Genomic DNA, 22,355 nt, shown 5'->3' on the forward strand with positions numbered 1-22,355 from the left:
CCCCCAATAAAAAAAAGAAAAAAAAATTGCACTCCCACTTGGTTTTCGTCTCTCTTTTGCCTCCTCAACTCCTCCAGCCCTCCTTTCCGCTCCGTTTCAATCTAAACAAAAGACACATCTGGTCTGTCTCCCGCCCCCCCCGCACCCCCCCACTTTCTCCACTCTCGCTTGCTCGCTCTTTCAACTCTTTCCTTGTTTCTCGTCCTTTTCGACGGGTTCCATCAGCAGAAGAGGAACTCTGGGTTGGTGGGAGGAATTTGGGGGGGTGGGGGGGTGGATTTGCCGCAGGGTCAACCGCTCAACTGGAGTCCCTCAAGCTCACGTACGCAAAGCGCTCGCTCGGCGGCCGTTTGTTTGGCTTGTTTAGCTAATGCCGGACTTTGAGACATTTGGTGAGGTCATGGGGGCAAAGCTCGGGCGCTGCGGTTCCAGTCGTCCGTATGGGGGGGGGGGGGGGGGGGGGGGGTGTCGAGGAATGTCGCAGCTCAAGTATCGATTTCTCCCTTTCCTCATCCGCTGCGCCTCGCCGAGCCCTGAGGGAGTCTCGGGTCGCAAACGGCGGCCGTGGGGCTTTGGCACCAACGTGTCGTTTGCCAAAGACAACTTCTCAGAATGAGCCTTGGTGAGCATCCGTCCTTCCAAGTCAAGTGGGTCCCCCCCCTCGGCCCCCCAAAAATTGCACATTACCCGGTTTGACAGCTTCACATCTGGACCCCCCACCCCCCGAGCCCCCACCCCTAACTTTGCCTTGTCTCAATTTTTGTCATTACTTTCCCCACCATAGAGGACTCTTTTCTCTCACTCTCCTCCAATTCCCCTCCCGACCCCCCCCCACCCCCCCCGAAAATGTGATACAGAAAAACATTCCTGGTGTTCCGCACGGTTCCAGTGAAACCTGGTGCTTATTTTCTGTGCCCTAAATTGATAGCAAATGTGAGGAGAGATCTCTCCTTTGGTTCGCTCTTTTGCTCCCTTCAGTCTAACCGCAGCTCTCCGCCCCCCCTCGCCCCCCCCCTTTTATTATTGCCAATAACAGCGAGGATACGTGGAACATTTGCAAAGACCATACTGAACTCGGCAGTTTTATGTTTTGAAAGGTGTTCTCCTTTCTATGGAACTGCCTTGCGTGTTTTTTTGCCCCCCCCCCCCCCCCCAGCTCCAGCCCCCTCACTACACTATGCAGGCCAAAGCCGGTCAAGCTTCAGCCGTCCTTACCCGCAATTCAACATTGCTGCGTTTGTTTTCTCATTTTGCCCTCACATCACCCCCCCCCCGCCCCCCCCACACTTTTTTTTTTAATCTGCAGCTTCTAGATAGAAACCCAAAGTGCTCCCTTCATTTTCTGTGGATTTGGGGGGGGGGGGGGGGCGGCTCGACCCAAATGCTTTCCATTGGTATGGATGTGTGCCAAGGAGAGAAAGCGAGCCTCAGAAATTGCCCCCCCCCCCCTCGCTCGCTAAGCCCGATAATAGCTCCATTATACACAACGGGAAGCGCAGAACTCCAACTGAAAACGTGAACTCGCCATGCGCGGTCGAGTCGCTCGGTACGGACGCGCGGCTCGCTTGCGCTCCAGCGGCCAAGACCATCATGAAGTTGAATTTGTTGCTCCGCCCCCTTTCGGGGCTGCAAGTCGCGTTTAAAAAGCAAAGCAATCGACTGATTGGTGGGCTCGCCGGCGGTTAGCGAGCCGCGCGCAGATGGAGAGCCGGGGCGGGCCTGCCCCTGTTTGTACTGGCCAATTTTCAGCCATTCCGCATGTCCTTGTGATTTTTGTTCCCTGACCTCAGGCGACCCCTCCACGCTACTGTAAGTTACACTCACAGCAGGAGAACAGATGGATTGCGAGACAACGGCGCAATACCAATTGCTTTCTAAATAAATGTTGTGAAACAAAAAAATAAATAAAATAAGAAAAATGAAAATAATGCAAGAACAATGAGTCAGTGTGAATATAAGAAGCCTTTCGCGCTATACGCTGAAGCTCCGCCGTTGAAAATCAATCCAAGCCGCGACGACGCTAATAGTACACATTGTTCTCATTTTTGAAATACACTTCAGGATCACTTTACAATCATCTGCTCCAGAGCAAAACTCTTTTCGCTCGTTCAAAATTTGTCAAAATAACATCCCTCCATGAGGACTCACCAAAAAAAAAAAAATAATAATAATAATAGGAAAGCCACCAACATGGCCACCAACACACGAAAGCCAAAGACTCAAAACGCTCGCGCAAGGTGAAAATCCTTCAGGCGCTCATTTCGGATGAGATATGCCGCCCGCTCAATTATCTGTTGCCGCTTCGTGAGATTGCGAAGGCTCCCTGACATTTGCAATTTCGGTTCCATTCCAAAAAAAAAAAAAAGAAAACTCTCGGGCCAAAGTGCGTCGCTTGTCGGTGTGTCAGTGTCGGTGTCACCTTGCCCTTCTGTGTCACATTCGTCAATTTTATTGACCTTACGGGCTGCGCCGCGAGATAACGGCGGCAAGAAAGCAAAGCGCCGACGAGTTTTTGCACGCGAGCGCCAAAATGAAAAATACGGAGGGAATCTGGAGGAGATGGAGGCTTGATTTAGGTTAGCCCAGAGAGGGGGGGGGCCGCTCAGACCCAAAATAAGAAACCAGCCTCGGGCCTGATCCGAACAGGATTTACCTGTCGCCGCCCGCAGGCGCTTCGTTTATCCGACAGCGCCGCGAGGCCAAAGAACCCAAACACCTTTTTTTAATGAGCGCGCGGACTGTTGCGGCATTTATCTCCTTCCGCACCTTTTCCAAACTCGGGGGGGGTGGGGGGGGGGGGGTCTTAAATGATCAGCCCTAAAACGGAGGCCGCTTCCACCGGCACTTTTTAAAGGTCGACATATTCTTCGCTCCGTCCCGCGTACTCGGTGAAGACGAATAAAAGAGGAGCGAAGAAGGGACTGTTGTAGTCACAGAGAACGAAAGTGGTCCTAAAACCAGGCCATGCCACCCGCCGACCACATCAAAGGGTTTTTTTCATAAACAGACTTTGCGAGCACACGCCAGCATTTGCGCTGTTCTGTCGGAGTTTCGGCTGGCCAAGCGAGACGATTCGCGATTCTACGTCAAGCGCCTTTTCCATGTGACAAAGCAACACTCAGCATGCTAGTTTTGGGCTTTTGCGGCCGCACAGAACCCAAAAGATCGGATCTTGAGTTTTTAAGTCGTGTGGGTTGGCCGACAAAAGCTAAAAACGCTGTGAAAAATATCACAGAGGAGCCTATGACTATTTTCATCCACTTGTCGGTCGAGCGCGGACAAAAATTGAAGGCGGTGCGGTTGCCAGCTACGTAGCTAGCCGCCTAGCCGCTAGCTACGTAGCTTTCGACTGCGGGCAAAATGGCCGTTCTCAACCGTTTTTGAACGGCGGGCCTAAAACAATCTTGCGCTCTATCAAAAGACGGAGGGAATTTTTCCAAGGCGGTAAAAAGAGCAAAGTCTGGAGAAAAAATGCAGTGGGGGGGGGGGGGGTCTTCCAGATCTGGGGGCCAAAAGCAGCCATTGAAATGGTCAAGCGAGTGAACTCGCTTTCAGGCAAAAACGAGTAGGGACCGCGCTACAAACGGCTAATAGCGGAACATCAGCGGCACGAAAAACAAAAATTCAATTTCTCCCTCATTGAGCCGATCGGGATTTTCATTTGATATATTTCGAACGTCTCGAATGATTTGCACTCGATTCATGACCCGGGCGCTTGCGAATGGGCGATTTTCTCCGTCTTATTCGGAGGCATCAGCTGCAAAGTGGGTTCAGGTGGCGGGTGAGCGAGGGGCGTCCCGCAGAGAACCGTCACGGGCTCTGATGTCAAGTGTTTGTTGTTGGCGCGCCTCAAAGACGTCACTTCACACGCCGCCGACCCCGCCGGGGTTGCGCGCGGCTACCGCGGAGGATGGACGCGGGGGGGCCGCCCCCGTGACGACAAACGCTAATTCATCTGCGACGGCAAAGATGAATACGTCGGCTGTGAAAGCCGCGACCTCGGCTCTCAAAGCGGAATCTCTTTGGGCCTTGAAAGGGAGCGGCTGGGGAACGCCGATGAGATTTCGGCCGATTTCTTCTGGGCTCATTAAACGCATCACAAAACCATAAGTGGGCACGTCCGATTAAAACGCGAACAAGGGCGGGCCACCGAAAAAAACTGAAAACTCCGACGGGGACTTTTTCCGGTATACTTTACAGTGCGGGCCCTTTATTGCATACTGCGATCGGCGCCGGGACGAGAGCCCCCGCCCGCGCCAGCCCATATATTGGCTCTGTTATTTCAGCAAACAAAAGCCGGGCTCTCGAGGCCATGGGTGGATCCGTGAAAAGAAGAAAGGAGTCCCGGCTCCTGGTCCGGCTGAAAGGGGGCCTTTCACACTTGGAGAGGCCTGTTTACTCTCCCCGAAGAATGGCTCTAATTTTCTGATCGTTATGGAGTAATTCAGCCTCCTCGCCAAAAGCCGGACGGCATTTAGCGCGTTCGCCCATCACTCACTGCCATCTTGTTCGCATGGTTCCAAAGTCTCTGCCCCCACCCTCACCCCCACCCCCTAAATGATTGGCGCTCCCATAATAAGGCGCGATTCTTCAGTTCTTGGGACTCCGGCGGGCACCTGTCCGGCCTATTTTGCAGTCACACGAGGAAACGTTTAGAAAACAAAAGAAACTGGGAAAATGTGTGTGTATATATATATACATATACATATATATATATATATATATATATATATATATACTGTATATATACTGTATATACACGTATTACAGGGCCAGTAAAAAATAAAATCTGTACTGTATATTAATGACACCAAATCTGTGAATTTACAAATACCCGATGTGTTCTGTTCCTCAGTCCTCATTATTATTATTATTATTATTATTATTAAAGGGGGGGAACAAAATGTCGATATGTTCCTTGACTTCAATCGCGTATCTTGTTTAATCCAGGAGAGCCCAAGAAGCTTTTTTCTTCTTTGGAAAATGATGAATTAGATATTAAGTGACTGCTGTATGTTCCCTGAAAACCAAAATATTTGTTTTCCAAAATATTACTTAATAGGGTTATTAATTATTATTAGGTTAATATTTTTGTTGTTTTTTTAAAATCTTATTTGATGTTGTTTTTAACATTGTACTCGTGATTTTAATTGGTTGTTGTAAGGTGTCCTTGAGTTTCTAGAAAGGCGCCCACAAATAAAATGTATTATTATTATTATTATTATTATTATTAATCGTCATTTAGAATTCGGGCCCAAATTTGACCCTTTAGGATTTAAGTGTAGCATCTGAGTAGCAGAATTTATAGGGGCCAAATTTGACCCTGTGGGTTCGCCAGGGTTAAGTTGAAATCCCGCCTTTGACTCTCCGCATTTTTCTCTTTTTTTTGCATTTTTTAGGCTTGGGGGGGGGGGGGAAACTTTTGTTTTCATTTAGCCGTTTACGTCTTTGAATACATCGCTGTGCCGTGTCTTCGGTTTAGGGGCACGCCGGATCACTGTAATTGACGGGAGGACATTGTCTTCTGTTCTTTTCGTCAGGCTTTGTGATTGAGACGATGAAACGCAGCCAATACGAGTCGGAAACCACCGCTTTTACACACACACACACACACACACACACACACACACAAATTCATCATTTGAATGCAATGTTCTTTTTTCACTTTGGGATTTTTTTTTTCCCAGTCCTGTCAATCAATGCTTGAACCTCCATTTTGTTTTGGACCTTAATATAAAGCAGAAGCATTGCAGTGTGCTTGAATGGGGGTGGGGTGATTTTTTTTTTTTTTTTTGCACAAAACCTGAATAAAATATTTGTTCCAACGTCCAGTCGCTCAAATTTCATGCACGGCATTGCGCAGAGGGGGAAAGGTGCGAAACGTAAACAAGGCGACGGCGGGGAGAACTGATGAAATGAGAGGGAAGGCAAGAGAAAGAAAGAAAGAAAGGAAAAGAAAGGATCAGAAAGTTGGCAGAGAGCGCGTGCGGGTTTGAAAATCTGGCATCTTTTAAATGGAACGGCGGCGTTTGGGTGCCAAACGCTGCCAAGCGGCGCCACGATAGCCTGAGTATCTGCCCTCCCTCTCCCTTTTGTTTTCAGCGCGGCGTTCCGCACCGGCTCTATGCCGAGCTTTTCTTTTTGACCCGACCGTTTGCGCTCGGCGTCGTCCTAAATCCAATGATGGACGTTTTATGGCCGTTAAGATGGAAGAAACGACATTTCCCTGGATTTAAAATTTGGAGAATAAATAAATAAAAATATGCTAATAATAATAATTCAAATTCATTGGTGGACCCGCACCAGTTAATGTGATGGCTCCGTTTTCTGGAGGCAGAAGAGCCGGAGCCAAAATCCCGGGCTGTCTCATCAACGCTCTGCTCCAGCGGAGCGGGAGAACAAGGAGAGAGGGAGCCCCCATCACAACGCAGCTGCTGCGAAAGGGCGCCCGACCCCGGCCCCGACCCCGACCCCGGACCCGGCCCCGCTTTCTACTCGCCGGCCATCCCCGCCTCGTTTGCCCTCTCGGCCCTCCGGCGCGGGGCAGACGTACGTTTTGAGCGGACAGACGCATTCCAGGCCTGGCGCTCGGACAGAAAAGGCGAAAAAGACGAATCATGCCGATTCCCAAGCGACGGAAAACAAAGCGAAACATTTTGCCGCTGTTCTGTTGCTTGGAAATTCAGACCGCTGAAAGAAATGCGGCAAAACGAACACGAGACAATTTGCGTTCACCCTGCTTATTAATGCGATAAATAAATTGAGCGACCATTTGGTGACTGAGTTGGGGGAGAAAAAATTAAAAAGGGGGGGCACTGCAGATTGGTGGCTCCAAATTGCTTAAAATGTGCATAAGCATCGAATGTATTCATTAACTTTAATTATAAAAACAATTAGAAACTACTGTACAGTGAAATGAGGAAATAAAGGGAGTCCAATAATCACTTTCTGCTAGGGCGGGTTTTTCGACTTGTGAAACAAAAACTTGACCTTTGTTTCTAAAAGATTGCGGAGCGAGCCCCCCTTTTTTCCCCAAAAGATTTATTCGGGGGGTGGACGCAAGAATGTGTTGAGCACAGCCTCCTCATCCAACGCGCATGCCACTCTTTCCTGTCATCCTTCCTCTACAACCTGGCATGGTGCCTGACGAGCCATGCCCCCCCCCCCCCACACACACACACATCGGGACTGAATATTGGAGCACAACTCTGCCCCCCCACACACACACACACACAAAAAAAATGCTCTATACGAATCATACCGCTGAGAATGATTTTATCTCCCCCCCCTCCCTGATCATTTCCTACAGACTCGAAACATGACTAGTGCCGCAACTCTGCGGATGAGTAAGAATGACAAATACAGAATATTTTTTTGCGGGGAGAACACGACCTGATCCGAGCCCCCGGATGGAAGCGGAGTCCGAACGTTGAGCCAAACGTTGGTTTTCCATCACGGCTTTCAAAGAAAAAGCTCCGCCTGCCTCCCCAAGCTCCGCCCCCTCCTCATGTCCTACGCTTCACACATGGCAGAACTATTCTCTCTCTTTTTTTTTTTTTTAATCGCCTTCAGATGCAAAATAAATCCGAAGAAAAGAAATCATTAGCGGAGGAGCCTCTTTGCTGGTCTAAGGTTGCAGCTGCGGCGTGCCAGTGCCAATCCAAATGCTGAAGAAGCTACTTTCACGTGTCCCGTCACGCGGGGTGTAACGTCCTAGCTTGGAGAGCGGGTGTCTTGACATTTGCAACAACAACAACGACAACAAAAAAGAAGAAGCGGCCGAGGGAGCATCTGCCGTCCTGTCAATCATCCCACTTGAAAGCAGAGCCCTCCCCTGCAGCTGGCGACAGTGACATCAGTAAGGACAAGAGTGCCCAAACACTTTCGGCATGCGCTGGGGGGGGTGGGGGGACGGGGCGGATGCTTCCGTCACCGCGCGGCACAAAAATCAAACAAAAGTGGCAGTTGATGATGTGGAAAAGCAGGTCGGGAGAGGATGCCGACACGTTGCGGCTCGCTCAAAACAAGGGCAGGGCAAAATAGTTCTTTTGAAAAAAAAAAAAAAAAAGCGCCGAGCTCTTTATCCAACGAGATAGCTAGCAAGTACATTTCACGCTGACACGAGATCAACTCTATTGCGGCGCACGCGAGCGGCGGCCGCATTCTGGCATACGGCTAAAGAAAAAAGGGCTTTTTTTTTTAACTCGGAGGGGCAGCGGGCCGCGCCGGGAGCTAATCCGAGCCGCGGGAAGAGGCGCCGCCCGCGGGGGCCCCGGCAAACTCAAGCCGTGTTACACATTGGGCTGAAAAGAGCCTGGCATGGGGGGGGGGGGCTCTCGCTCACAGGGGGAAGGCCGCACCTCCCTGCCAAGAAGAAGGAAGGAAGGCCCAGTAAATAGAGAGCGCTCGGCGCTGGATACAATTTGCACAAATGTTTGAAATAGGGGACCAAACATGCGCATCGATGCAGATTTGCTGCAATGCGCGATCGAGTCCGACGGCATTTATTTGAACGAGCATCCGTAAAGGGAGCACAATCGATTTCTTGCAAGATATCGCTCACGATAGTTTTGATTTTGGTTTAGCCAGATATTGCTTTTTCATTTATTTAGCAAGATTTTCGCCTTTTTTAGATGTGGGGAGGTGGGGGGGGGTGTACGAGCAATCCTTACATTTTCACCAATTTCTACATTCATGATTTTTGGATCAGCTAATTATTCGTCGCACGAGTTCAGCGGCAACATCGACGACTAAATCGCATCCCGTCGATTCATTTTCTCACGGTGCAATCGCTGCAGATTCCTCCCCCCCTGAATCAACTCCAACCTGCTCACTCGAACACCAAAGTGAAGCCTCAGCGACAAAATCAAGTCTCAACTTGCTTGCGCGATCGAAATGCAACGATCAATGTCAGAGTCTGGTGTGTGTGTGTGTGTTCTAGTACATATGACATTGTGAGGACCGGCGTGAGTTTTTAACCAACAGAGTGAGGACATTTTGACGAAGTGAGGACATTTTGGCCGGTCCTCACTTTGACACCCTCTAAATTCTGTGTGTGTGTGTGTGTGTGTGTGTGTGTGTGTTGGCTGATAGAGGAAAAGAAAGCTGAGCTGGCTTCATTCAGTCCGAGGATGCAGACAGGCGGACTCTCCCCGTCTGTGAAACTACCTGGGATGGAGCCAGCTGTCACGGGGTTCTCTAGCCCCCCCCCACCCTCCCCCCCCACACACACACACACACCCACACAAAATAAATAAATGAAAAAAAAAATAAAGAAGCCACGCACGGCGCACGGAGCAATCTCATCAAAGCAGTCCCACGGATTACAGAGCCCCGTCCCGGTGAAGCGCGGGCGCAGCAATTCAGCCACGCGCACGGCAGATAAACGGGTCTGCAGATGCTCATGTTTACAGATGGCGCCGGCGAACGCAGCAGCACGTTTGGATTTAGACAAATTTGCGCGCAAACACTCCGACAAATGTAGTGAACGCAAACGCATCCCCCTTGGTAAACGGCGCTTTTAATCCTCGCCGTTCATGTCCCGGAATCTCTTCTGAGGTGGAAACGCGCGGCAAGCTCAGGTATGCGACTGAGATTTTGTTTCTACGGGCAAAGCGACCGGCGGCGGCACGTACCTGGCGTGTGTACAAAGTAGGCCAGGTAGAGGTCCAGCTCTTTGACGGTCACTCCGATGTGGTGCGGCTGGACGCACAAGCCGTGGTTGGAGCACTGGGGCGACTTGACCAGCCGCTCGCCGTCGGTGCTCTCCAGCGGGCTGCCCTTGAACAGGATCACCATGACCAGGTCCAGGCGCCACACCTTGTCGGCCTGGCGCAGGCAGTCGATGCGGCGGATCTTTCCTTTCTGGTCGGGATTGGACAGCACGCAGCACGGCGCCTTCTTCCCGGTGATGGTGAGCACAAAGTCCTCGCGGAACTCGGGCCGGATGTCCTTGCGGAGTTTGGCCAGCAGGCGCGAGGCCCACTTCTGCTTGATCTCGGGCTTCTCTCCCAGCAGCTCGTCCTTCACCGCGCGCTCCTCGTCCTTGGTCATCCTCTTCTCGTGCTTCTTGAAGTACTTGCGCTTGCGGGCCTGCAGGTTGAACCAGGTGTAGGAGAAGGCGCGCACGTGGGGGAGGAGGGCCTCGATGAAGGGATGAAATTCATCCTGGGGGGGGGAAAGAGAGAGGTCGAGGGGGTGTTTCTCACGTGACCTTTTCAAAACAAACCGACGCGTGAGACATTTCAACAAGGAAGCGTGCAAATGCGTGCGGAGCATTTCATTGCAAGCAAAAATAAAAAAACGATAAGCAAAAAAATAAAAACAAAAACAAAGAAGCATCTCCTTTGACACAAATAAACAAAGACGCAAATACAAAACGAGTCACTTCAAAATCGGGAAAATGTGAGCCGGTGTGCCAGTTTACTCCGTTATTCCGTCGCCCCGTAATACCTTGACTACATATCTCTGGGCGACAAAAGCCAGATCTTGCCACGGCGTTCCCGTGCCAGGGTGGCCACGCGGCGCTCGCTCGCCGCCAAGTTTTGCCGCCGCGAGACCACCGTTGAAATGCGCCGCTAAAAGATTAGCCATAGCGTTTGCTTGTCGCCGCTATCGTGCAAAAGGAGCCTCCGAGCGCGCTCGCATTTCCGCAACTAACTGAAAGCGGACGGAAATTGTCACGGGACACCACGCGGCGAAAAAGGAGACAGACAGGCCTGGTAGTTACCATTTTGCACTCGCATCGTAAATTTGGCACGGCGTTAAAAGTGGAGGGAAAAAAAAAAAATTTTCCCTCCTGCGGTCTCCCCAATGTAAAGCAAGTGCTGCTTTGGCAAAGAGTGGACAATTAACGGCAAGAGAAAAAAAAAAAAAAAAAAAAAAAGGGAATGTCAAAAATAATGAGCAGAATAAACTGCTCACTCAAAGAAGCGGCTTGGATTTTTTTTTTTTTAAGAAAAAACAAAATCAAGGAGAGGAAAAAAGTTTCACTGGAAGAGGAACTTGGCCAGGAGGTCATTCGGCAAAAAGCGCAGAATGAAAAAAAAGTGTCCAGCAAAATAGAAAAAAAAAAATTATTAACAGTAATGCACCGTGGGGATTAAAAAAAAAAAAGGCAGAGATGATGCACTTAAAAATTCAACAATCCGTGGTGCTCCCCCCCTCCCAAAAAAAAAAAAAAAAAAAAAACCTTGGGAAAAATCCTTGGCAAGAAGTCATTGGAAGTGGTGTCTGTTCTGATCCCTGGGCCTGGTGCAAGACTCACATACACACACAGGGGGGGGGGGGGGGCAGGGAGAGTCGAATCAATGTTGGACGAGCGCATACGAGCGCTGGCAAAGCCGAGTGCCGCTTCTTTTTTCCCCCCTTTTCTTTCTCTTTGCGTTTTGCCGCTCGCCGTCTCTGTTCGCCGCCGCCGCCGCTCTTTCCCCGACCGTCGCTTGAGCCTTTGCCAAGCGCCAATAAGGCCCCACCTATTTGGCAACGCCACGCTTGCGGCTCAGCCAATGCCTTTGCTTCCAGAGCTGAAAGAGGGAGGGAAGAGAGACAGAGGGAGAGAAGGAGGGGAGGGTGGCAATGGGGCGGAGGATGGGGGGGGGGGCTGCCAGAGAGTACGCAAGCCTTGTCCAACGTCGAGCAATTTGCCAAATCGACAAGTTCCACTCTGACACAGAGACAAAGTTCACCAACCCCCCCCCGCAGCCCTCAGCCTGGCTCCATCTTTAGTATGGCTGCCATTGCCCAACCCCCCCCCCCCCTCCCCCCGGCCCGGCTTGCATAATGCCACCTTGGCAGAGGATGGCACGGAGGACGGACGCGCAGCTTCAGAATCCCTCCAGACCAGCACCACCCGCAGCTGCTCGTGGGTTTACCACAGCAAACAAAGAGGGGGGGGGGGGGGGGGGGGGACAAACCGAGCCGAGCCCTGGCTCTGACTGTGCGCACACCAGGCACATACGCATGAACGGCGAAATGATTTCAAGCCACCGATACAGTCGGGTGGTGGTGGTAGGGGGGGGGGGGGGGGGGCGCTAAAACGCAGAACCGGTCACAGATTTGTGAGAGAAAGGCAACAAGGGAGGCAAAAAAGAAAATTGCCTCGGCTGTTTCCGCACGAGGTAAAAATGCTCAGCAGAGTGTGATGTGCCGCGTCTCCGAATCCTAAAATAATGCGCATCCTTTCCAAAGTCCCGTGACAATTTGGGGAAAAAGCGGCGCCGGCTGCCATATTGCCTCATCGCCCCCCACCCCCCCCCCCGGCAAGTCACTCGGGGTTGCACCTGCACTGCGGACAGCGACTCCTTCTCACACACACATGACACACGACATATAGGCTTCATCTTTCAAGAGCTGCCATGTTTTCATGTCCACACAAACAAAACCAAAAAAAAAAAGGTCAAGAGACTGCTGGAGCCAATAATTATGGGGTGGGGGGGTGGGAAAAAAACATCTGATGTTACAAATGGTTTCCTGTTGATGTCAAAATGTCTCAAACCGCTGTGATTCATTTTCAGTAGACTCTATCGACTCTTGCAAAAAAAAAAAAATCCTCACTGTTGTCACAACATCAATCTTGAAATTCTAATCGAATCAATAAAAAATAAATAAAAATGGAAAAAGACAAAGCGGAACGCTCCGTGGGTGAGCAGTAGATCGGCGTGCCTGTTTTTCATGTAGCCTCCCCCCCCCCCCCACCCCCTTTACTTCACTCAATCGGCTCCAATAGAAAGAACACATGCAAGGTGACTTGAGGTCAATGTCTTTACCTGGGAATGACATTCGGCCAAACGCGATGGGATTGAAGATTTAATTAAAATAAAATGATTTTTCCACCATATTTTTTTTTCTTGAACTAAAAATAAAAACTTTTAAATTTCCCCAGTGTGGGACGAATAAAGGATATCTTATCTTTAAAATAACGCGAATGCTTATTTTGATCTCATACACGACTTACTTCCGGGTTTGCCTCGCGTTCATTAACACACACACACACACAATGAGTCGAAATAGTCCGGGCCCACGACCATCACAAAAAAAAATTAAAAAAAAAAAACATTCGCCGTCTATGCCAAACGCAATGGGATTGAAGATTTAATTAAAATAAAGTGATTTCCCACCATGATGTTTTTTTTAACTAAAATAACGCGACTGCTTATTTTGATCTCGTACACGACTTGCTTCCGGGTTTGCCTCGCGTTCATTAACACACAATGAGTCGAAATAGTCCGGGCCCACGACCACCACAAAAAATAAATAAAAATTTTAAAAAACATTCACCATCTATGCGAACGGGGACACAATACCGATTTTTTTTTTTGGACAGCTCATCATCGATTTTTCTCTTTTTTTCCGAGACCCATCGTTTTTGTAAGCGATCAAAATTTGTGCAACGACACGGAAGCCTTGTCAGTCAGCTCGTTGCGATGCCAATGAATCGAGCTTTCACTTTCGCTGCGTTTGCCAAGAGCTGCCAAGACCCCCCCCCCCCTTTTCCACAACCGCCGCGTCTCAAACTCAAATAAAAATACAGATCTCTGCATTTGCTGCGGATGAATTACTACGCCGTATGTGACGCCCGACACACATTTCGTTACATTCGTCAGAAAATTCATATTTGGTGGATTCAAAGCGAATTTCATTCAAAGACGCGAGGTGATTTCTTTTCTTTTTTCCCCACCTCTTTTTCTTCTTTTATTTGACATTCGCCGCACGTCTGACCGAGACAAGGGTGCCAAATTTGGGATTAACTCTTTCGCTGTGGAGGAAGAAAGAAAAAAATAAAAAGTCCGACTGCGTTTGTAGATTTCACCGCAGTCACCTTCTCGTTGAATTACATCGTTCGAATCTGTCGCACAATGTTTTGCATTATTCGCAAAATTTTTTTTCTAAATCTTTTTTTTTCCAGACAAAGCGAAATATGACTGTAATAAATATGTCGTGATTTGGGGTCATTTCCTAGCTCTCTATATGTGGAAACATCCTCCGCAAATGATTCCATTTTTCACGAGTATCATATAAAGTCTGTAATCAAAATATGTATCATATTATTGTTGAAAAAAAAAACTCGTTTTTCATGCCATTTGTTCGACAACAACAAAAATGTTTACAAATAACATGTGCCAAATACTAAAGCAGGCCCAAATAAATGCTTTCAGAAATTCATTTTTTGGGGGGGTGGGGGGGCTGTTTATCTCAAGTGTGTTTTTTCTATTCTAACCTTGATATTATATTGAACCAATTTAGAATTTTCAAATCAATTCAGAGCAATGTTCTCCGTCATCCTGGTTTTATTTGATCAAAAAAAGAAAAAAAATCAATCTCGCAGCCCATAATGCCTCACTTCAGGTCTCGCCCCCCCCGCTTTGTCTCATCCTGTGTCATCTGACCGCACTGAGGTGGCGCTGCATCTCATTAGACCAATTAAAAGGCAGCCCGCATGAGCAGAGGGCCCGGCAGACGCCTGGCCCTTCATTCGCTCCGCGTGGCGCTGGTAGGGCTCTGCCGTTAACCCCCCCCCCCTAACTGAGTGTCCCCAGCATGACACGGCATCCCCTTAGCCTGAGCTCAGCTGACGGCAAACCGTGAAAAGAGAATAAGAAGGTGGCAGAGGAGAGCGGGATGGAATGGAGATGCGCAGCGCTCCGGTCGCGTGTGCGCAACCGGTGCACATTTCCACAAACTATTCACTTTTTTTTTTTTTTAACTGGTTTCTTGTGCATCAAGTCCTGCGTATTACGGCCGGCTTTACCACCACTACTACGACTCTGGTTAGTCATCACGTGATTCCATTTTCAAATAGGGGGGGTGGGGGGGAAGTAGTCCAGAACAAGCCGTGCTCTTTGTTGCTGTGGCAAGCAAGTTAGGCATTTCCATCCTGAATGGCTCTCGTACTCATCCGAGTTCAGAAAAGTCGCACCTTGCTACGTGTGAAAAATCTGCAAGCAATTTGCGGTTGTCTGCATGTTAACTTTTGCCACGGGGGTGGTCCGCGCTCCCACCACCGACGCGGGAAGAAGCGCGCACGGCGCATTCCGCTCCGTCGGAGAAGCCTCGCCCAAAAGCTCCGGATCTCACATTTCCTACTTTGTCCCACTTTCGTCTCCATCAAGCCCAGTGTGCCATTTTGCGCGTACGACTTCAACCCAGACTAACAGTCGTAATGAAGTGAACATCAACCAAATCAATAAATGCCTTTTTCGTTTGTTTTTTTTTGGGGGGGGGGGGTTCTTCCTTCTGTGAAGAATGACACGTGCCGGCCGACAGACCGCTGCTCTCTCGGCCCCGCCGCTACGCAAAGTGATGTGTTTTGCTAACATTTTACATTTAAATATAACGCTTGTGAAACAGGGGGAGGGGGTGGGGGTTGGGGGGGTACTCCTGGCTGTGAACGAAAAGATCCAAATACAAATCCTGCCAAAGTGGCTTGTTCCATGTGACAAAGTTCCAAAGCCAGAGGCAGCTTTTAGCAGCATTTGGCCGTCGGCGGATGTTCATTTTCGACTGCGCTGAAAAGCAGCTGCGCGATCGCTAAACACATTGCGGCTGACCTGCAACAAAGAAACGATTGAATGAACGTTCATATTATTTATTCCAATGTCCCCTTTAGTAAAACAAACGTTTTAATAAACGCTTAAGTGTCAGAAGCTTGCGTCTCGATTTATCAGAAGCTTTTACGACAGGGGTGACAAAATGATTGCGCAACATTTGCTTTCCCGGGGCACGTAAAAAGAGACGGCGGGCCGGGACTGCCCCCCCCAGGCCTTGGTTTTGACATCCGCGCTTCACTACATCAGTGCACTTGGAATACGCGCGCGACGATTGGCCGCGTTTGTGCATAATTGGAATTTTTCAGAAAAGGAATAGAAGCCCGGGTTCATGTGTGAACTTGCTCCGGAAGGAAGCGCCCTTGCCAACGTCACCGGCGTCCTTTCAGAAGGAGAGTGCAGCCACTCAAGCCTATCGTGCGACGTGTGGAAAAAGCCCACTTGAGCCTTTTAAATGAGCGAGTGGGGGGGGGGGGGCGTTGTCTCCACCTTTCCGCACTCTGGAGGTGCTCGCCGTTTGACTGATTTACGAGCGAGCATTAACGCCCTATTAGCGCGGCGAAAAGACATTACACCTTCTTTTTCCATCGCGTTGATGGATACTTAGCGCTTAGCTCTTGCTATTGGGCTTTTTTTCCTCCCCCACCTCCCTCTGCCCCCCCACACTCTTAAGTACAGCTTTAACGTTGGAAATGCTTTTCCTCATTAAAAGTTTGTAACTGTACATTCGGCAGTTTCTCGTCCCGACCCTGACCCCCCCCCCTTAAAGACTTAAGACTACTTAAGCCGCTAAAAGCCACCGTTTGCTGAATCTCGTATTTGGTGTCATCCAAAAGAGTCATCAAATCCGTTTTGGGTTACTTTCAAGTGATTTATTAAGTATGACGAGAGGAAGTGTTTGCTCAAGTGTGCATCGAGGCACCCCACAGAAAGCATAAATCGAGGTTGGAATGAGTTTGCGGTAGGGGCGGGATTATTAATGGAATTCAAACTCGGTTACGACGAGCGTAATATCTGCATGGGCCCTTGCATTCAGAGGATCTCGAGTCGGCCGCCTCCGCGCGCTGGTCCTCAGCTCGGCATTTCTCCGTAGGCCCCCGTGCGACTCGTCAACGGTTGAAAATGAAAATTTTGCGATCCTCATCAAGACTCCGGAGCGTCGAGCGCTTTTTGCAATCAGACAAATCGAGAGGGACAATCTCGCACGCAATCCATTTAGCTTTAGATTTAGCTTGCGCTCCTGCCAGCAACGAGGGAGCCTTCCCTCTCTCCGAACAAGGGAGGCACTATTGACGACCCCCCACACCCCCGCCCCCCACCCCTCTTTTTATTGTCTTTCCTCTGTGCCAGTCTGAAAGGCGCGATGCCAGCTTCGTCCACCGCCGGGCACGTTGCCCTGCTCTCTATGCAAATGCCTCTCTCACTCGCTAACCCTGCGCGTCGGCGCTAGCCGCCTCCGCCGCACGGCCCCTCCATCTCCGAAGTCGCCGTTCTAGCGGAGGAGACCCGAAAGCGCCGGGCGGGCGGTCGTTCATTCAACCCGGGAAGCATCTCGGCTGGGATACAAAACACCAACCGGGGGGCAAATATTTAACAGAGGTGTGGTTGCGTGTGTCTGCACGAGCCCTGGGAAATGAAATGAAAGGAAGAGGCCAAGAAAATTGAAATAAAGACTGTCGTCGCAAACACATTTACATTCTTTTTTTTTTTAATTATTATTTTTTAAAATTTTTATTTATTACCAATCATTTCAATGCATGTTTTGGACCATATCGGTATCAGGCAGTACCTGGCTGGCAATATCTAAATCTTCTTGGAAATGAAAAAAAAAATAATATTAAATATTAAAATATTAAATATTACATTATTATTAATTATTATTATAATATTATTATACAATTATTTAGATTATTATATTGTTAAATATTAAATTATATATATATAATTTAATAATTATATTATTAAATTATTAAATATATATTATAATATATATATTATTATTATATATACTAATAATTATATATATATAATTTAATATTTAACAATAAAAATATAAATAATTTTATAATAATAATAATAAATAATAATAATATAATATTTAATATTTTAATCATATTAAATATTATTATTATATATTTTTTTATGGAGCAAGACAATAAATGAAGAGAAAATGGAATTGTTGCCATTTCCGCCAGCCTAATCACTCATTGCACTCATCTCACTGCAAGTCTTCCAATGTTACCCCAAAAATTTGAGAAACGTCACGATGACATCAGCAGCAATAATCACAGACGACGGCCAAAGAAGAATCCGACTCGGCTCGAGAGCATATTTGAACATCTGCGCCGGTGAAATTGCACGTCAAGGAAAAAAAATATCAAGCGCGTGCCGAGGCGCACGAATTGAATGGGGGCCTTTTCTTGCAGAAGGGGCTCAAGATCAGAGCTGCCTAACGATGGGATTTGCCGCTGTTGCCTTTCTCCCCCCCCGGAGGGAGTAATTAGGTTACGGAGGACAACCGCCGCATTGTTTTAACAGAGGAGGGATTGTGCGGGCCAAAGTCCCACCAGCAACATACGTCCCTCGCAACCAAAAATGCCAAACGGCTTCTGCAGAGCGAGGGACGCGCAAACAAAAAGGCAGGGAGGTTTTTTTTGGGGGGGGGTGCTGGTTGCTGCACTCTTGTTAAAGAGGGCAAAATATGGCAATTTTATTCTTTTTTTTTCTTTTTTGTCCTATGTTGATTGATGGAGAGTAAATCACACTACTTGTGCGGCAAGAAACAAAAACAAAAAGAGATAAAGAGCGCCCCCCCCTGTCTAATTTGATTATGGAAACGAGTGCGCCTCCCTTCTTCCCGCCAATCTCTTTTCCCCGAGCATAGAAATAAGACAGCCGTCGTTTTTTTTTTTAGCGGAGTTTTTCCACTCCATTCTCAAGGCCTTCAGCTCCTCCAAGTATTAAAAAAACATGCACCTTTGAATTCCCGCCCACGCGTCCCTCGATTCACTTTTATCGTAAATCTCCCAAAATCTGGCTGCAATATACGGCCAATTTGTGGTTCCCGCGTGACTCTCAACTTTTCCTTCCTTCCAAATTCCATATTCAGGTGCGGGCATTGAAAAACAAGAGCAAAGCCCAAATGGACGAGCGGCTTACGTATGCGCACGTGCGACGGACGACCGTCCATCCGCAGGTGGCGGATGACGACGATGATGATGATGATGATGATGATGATGATGATGATGATGATTGCACTTATTCCACATGATGACCATAATGAGCCCATTTTCTGATTTTATCTCAAGATGTGGTGGTGGAGGCGACTGACGGCGACGTCACCCGACCTTCGTCGGACCGCCAACCGTTTGCGTGTCCAATAGGAATATTATTCTCAGAATTGGGAACCCCCCCCAAGTGAATCGATGTATTTGTCGCGGGATTTCCATTTTTTGTTTGTTTTTTTGTTTTTTTTCGGTAAATGGTCTGATCGGTTTGTGCATTGATTGATTGATTGACATTCCATCGATTCTCGTCTTCAAAACTGCTTTGCTCAAAAAGCTCCCCGCTTATCAAGATTGATTTTTTTTTTGTCTTAAATGGTGTGACAATCAATTATGGCGATACCGAGCGTTCGCATTCGATGCCATTTATTGTTTGAATTCTTGATGTCAAAAGCACCTGCCAGTCAGCCATTCCAATTCTTTTGCTCACATGAAAAAAAAAAAAAAAAAAAAATCGGTGGCTTTGAAACAAAAGGCTATTTCATCTCAGTGGCGTCTCCGATGATAAATACGGAAAATTGGAACGGCCGATCGCTCCTTCCAAGTATTCTTTTGATGGGAAACCCAAATGCGTTCAGTCAACGAACGGCCCAAAAAAAGACAAAACAAAAAGCCCCAAATACTGGCAAGTTTCTCTGGGCCGACGACGAGCGTCAAGATCGAGATCAATCGGATCAATCTTGCTTTTCGATCTCGCTCGATACAAGTTTCCACTGAGTTTTTTTTTCTTTTGGGCCTCAAGGCTTTCTTTTCTGAAGCGCTAAAGGTCGAGAACCCGAAAAGCAACAATGCCCAACAAAGTTCCGCAGACACGGACGGGCCGTTATTGAACGCTGCAAAAAGTTCCACTTGGACCTCGCGTTTGCTCGCAGCTGCCGGGTCTACTCCGAGTTCACCTGAGGTGAAAGAAGATATTTTGGTGTTACGCAACGCCGTATCGATTTTCCACCCTTGGCCCGATGCCAGCTTCCTGCTCCAAAGAGCCAGCGCGAGCGCTTCGCTCCCGGGGGGTGACAGCTCGTCGAGAGCCGAGGTGACAAGAAAAAAAAAAGGGTGAAAAAATAAAGCTAAAGAGACAAAAGGCAAGCGTGCGTGTAGCGACAGTGGTGCGCGTCATTCTTTGCCCCCCCCCTTTTTTTTTTTGCCTTCCCTTTACGTCTCGTTTCCCAGCTCTACAAATCAGGTCACAACTGTTTTCATTACTGTTTGACTTGCGGGTTCATAAGCCTCCGAGCGTCAACGTTCCTCCGCCCGCCCCCCAAGACAGGAAAAGATTTTCCCTTCGTACATTAACCCAATAAATGCCTTTCCTCGGAGAGTCCGCCGCGTTCGGCTCTCGCGGCTCGGGATCGAAGAGAAGCAAATGCTGAAGAGCCGAGCCAACGTCAACTCAAAGCTGTCAAGGTCACGTGATACCAAAGCGCATGCGTCGCGCGTTCAAAGGCCCGCCTCTGCAAAGTCCAAACGCAATCAGCGAGCCAATCAATGCCTCTTTCGCGAGCCTCAACTTCGACTTGGAGAGCCAAAGAAGCGCTGAAAAGACGACGAACGCTTTGACATTTGATGGGTGTGGCCTCAACGCGTGATGTCATCCTGCCGCGACTTCCCCAAATCGAAGGTACAACGATTTGCAACCGCCTCTGCGGGTTTCACCGGGTGCGCAGAAAGTCATCCGACCGCATTGTCGCTGCTTTCGGGGAGGGGAAAGAAACTCATTCCAACAAAAGATAATGACATGGTCTGAATTAAAATATATATATTTTTTTTAATTTATATTTTTATATATGTATTTATTATTTCATAAATAACCAATAAATAATATTTATATTTTTATATATGTGTTTATTATTTAATAAACAATAATTTATATATACTGTATATATATATATATATATATATATATATATATATATATTAAATAAACAAATAATTTATATATATATATATATAAATATACATATAAAATAAACAATAAATAATTTATATACATAAAAATATACGTATCATTTATTGCTTATTTATTAAATAATCAATACATATATAAAAATATAAATTTAAAAATATACATATTATTTATTGTTTATTTATTTATTAAATAATAAATACATATATAAAAATATAAATTTAAAAATATGTTTAAATATATTTATATATTTATACATTATAAATATATAAATATATTAAAAAATATACTACATATAAATACAAATTTGTAGCACGCCAAGCATTTGAACGTCGGCGCAATGCCGACTCGGTGACGCGTCTTCAAAACTAGAATGTCGGCGCCCAACTTTCTAAAGCCTGCAAATGGCGAACCTCGACGGTAAACCGGGAGACGATGGCGTCGTTGCGGAGGAAGAGCGGGAGGCGACTTGTGACGACGAGGCGCGACAAGGTTTGAAGAGACTTTGGCGACGGTCGGACGGCTCAGATTTCATCCCGACTAATCTGGACGCTTTGTAATGTGGTGGAGGGGTCGGGGTCTACTGGATGTATATTTAGCTGTTGCGGGGAGATCTAGGTCAGACAGACAGGCGGGCGGGCGAGTGGGCGGGGCCAGACAACGCTGCCCCGTTTGCCCGGGCTCAAGTGACCTTGATGAGCCGCCATTGATTTGAAACAACGTTGCCATCTATTTCTGTCAACGTGCGACAGGGCCAATACGGCAAAGCTGCCCGTTAATGCACAGGCCGACCTTTGTCTACATTGCGGGCCGGAGGGCGGGGGGGGGGAGGGGCCGTAAATGTCAACACAAATAGGTGCGGCTCGTAAATGTTAAAGGATTCCCAAAAATGACGAAATTGCAATTTGGAGCGTTGATCTGCCTTAGCCAAAGACTTTCTCAGTCCGGTTAGCCCCGAAGGACAAAACAAAATGGCGGCATTAGAACGAAATAAAAAATGGTTTTGACCTGGATCACAAACGGAGATAAAAAAAAAATATCATGACCGCTAGTAAATATTTACGACTGTCTTGACAATAAACCAAATCAATACGTAAAATAAAAACATGCGAGAATGCAATTACAATTTTCGTCTCCGTTTTTTTTCAATGATCTTCGGTCACGGGGTCAAAGGCCGCTTGGGAGGCGTCGTCGTGGTCTCCCAGCTTCCGGGTTCACTTTCGCAGCGAGACAAACTTTTCTGCGGAACTCACGAGCAAACTACACTCTCGCTTTCGCTTGGGACGATAAATTGAGCTGGAGAGAATGACACATGACTTCCACTTCTGACTCACAAGAGGTTAAAAAAAAGGAAAGAAAGACAGGAAGGAAGGCAAAGTGAAGCCCTCGGCGACAGGGGGGTGAGGGGGGGGGGCTTTGTGGCTTCCCCACTGAAATGTAAGCACGTGCAGTTGTCCCGTACCCAAGCCCCCCCCCTCCCGCTCCCCCTCCCCTCTTTCACACAACCACGGATGATTCCATCCTTCATAAACAGCACGTGCGCGCCGCCACCAGCACCTTGTCCTCAGTCGCCCCGTGGCTTCCAAAAAACGCACAGAACGGCCGCGCTTGTTATTTAGATTT

At 47.9% G+C, this 22,355-nt stretch overlaps 2 protein-coding genes across 7 annotated transcripts in view; one reads left to right on the forward strand and one right to left on the reverse strand.

Annotated features, from left to right (window-relative positions):
• The window catches only part of elof1 (elongation factor 1), a 135,710-nt gene that overhangs the window by 42,822 nt on the left and 70,533 nt on the right, over nt 1-22,355 (forward strand). The gene's annotated exons all lie outside the window — the stretch shown is intronic.
• Nucleotides 1-22,355, reverse strand: part of nfixb (nuclear factor I/Xb) — a 77,399-nt gene that overhangs the window by 25,582 nt on the left and 29,462 nt on the right. For 5 of the 6 annotated variants that reach the window (XM_052049326.1, XM_052049322.1, XM_052049321.1 and 2 more), the window contains one exon: nt 9,636-10,167. In XM_052049326.1, the coding sequence (XP_051905286.1) occupies nt 9,636-10,167 (532 nt within the window). Of the gene's footprint in view, nt 1-9,635; nt 10,168-10,729; nt 11,394-22,355 lie in introns of those variants that run through there. The other variant, XM_052049325.1, reaches the window with a different exon arrangement.

Source organism: Hippocampus zosterae, chromosome 17, assembly GCF_025434085.1.
Source record: "Hippocampus zosterae strain Florida chromosome 17, ASM2543408v3, whole genome shotgun sequence".
NCBI lineage: Eukaryota > Metazoa > Chordata > Actinopteri > Syngnathiformes > Syngnathidae > Hippocampus > Hippocampus zosterae.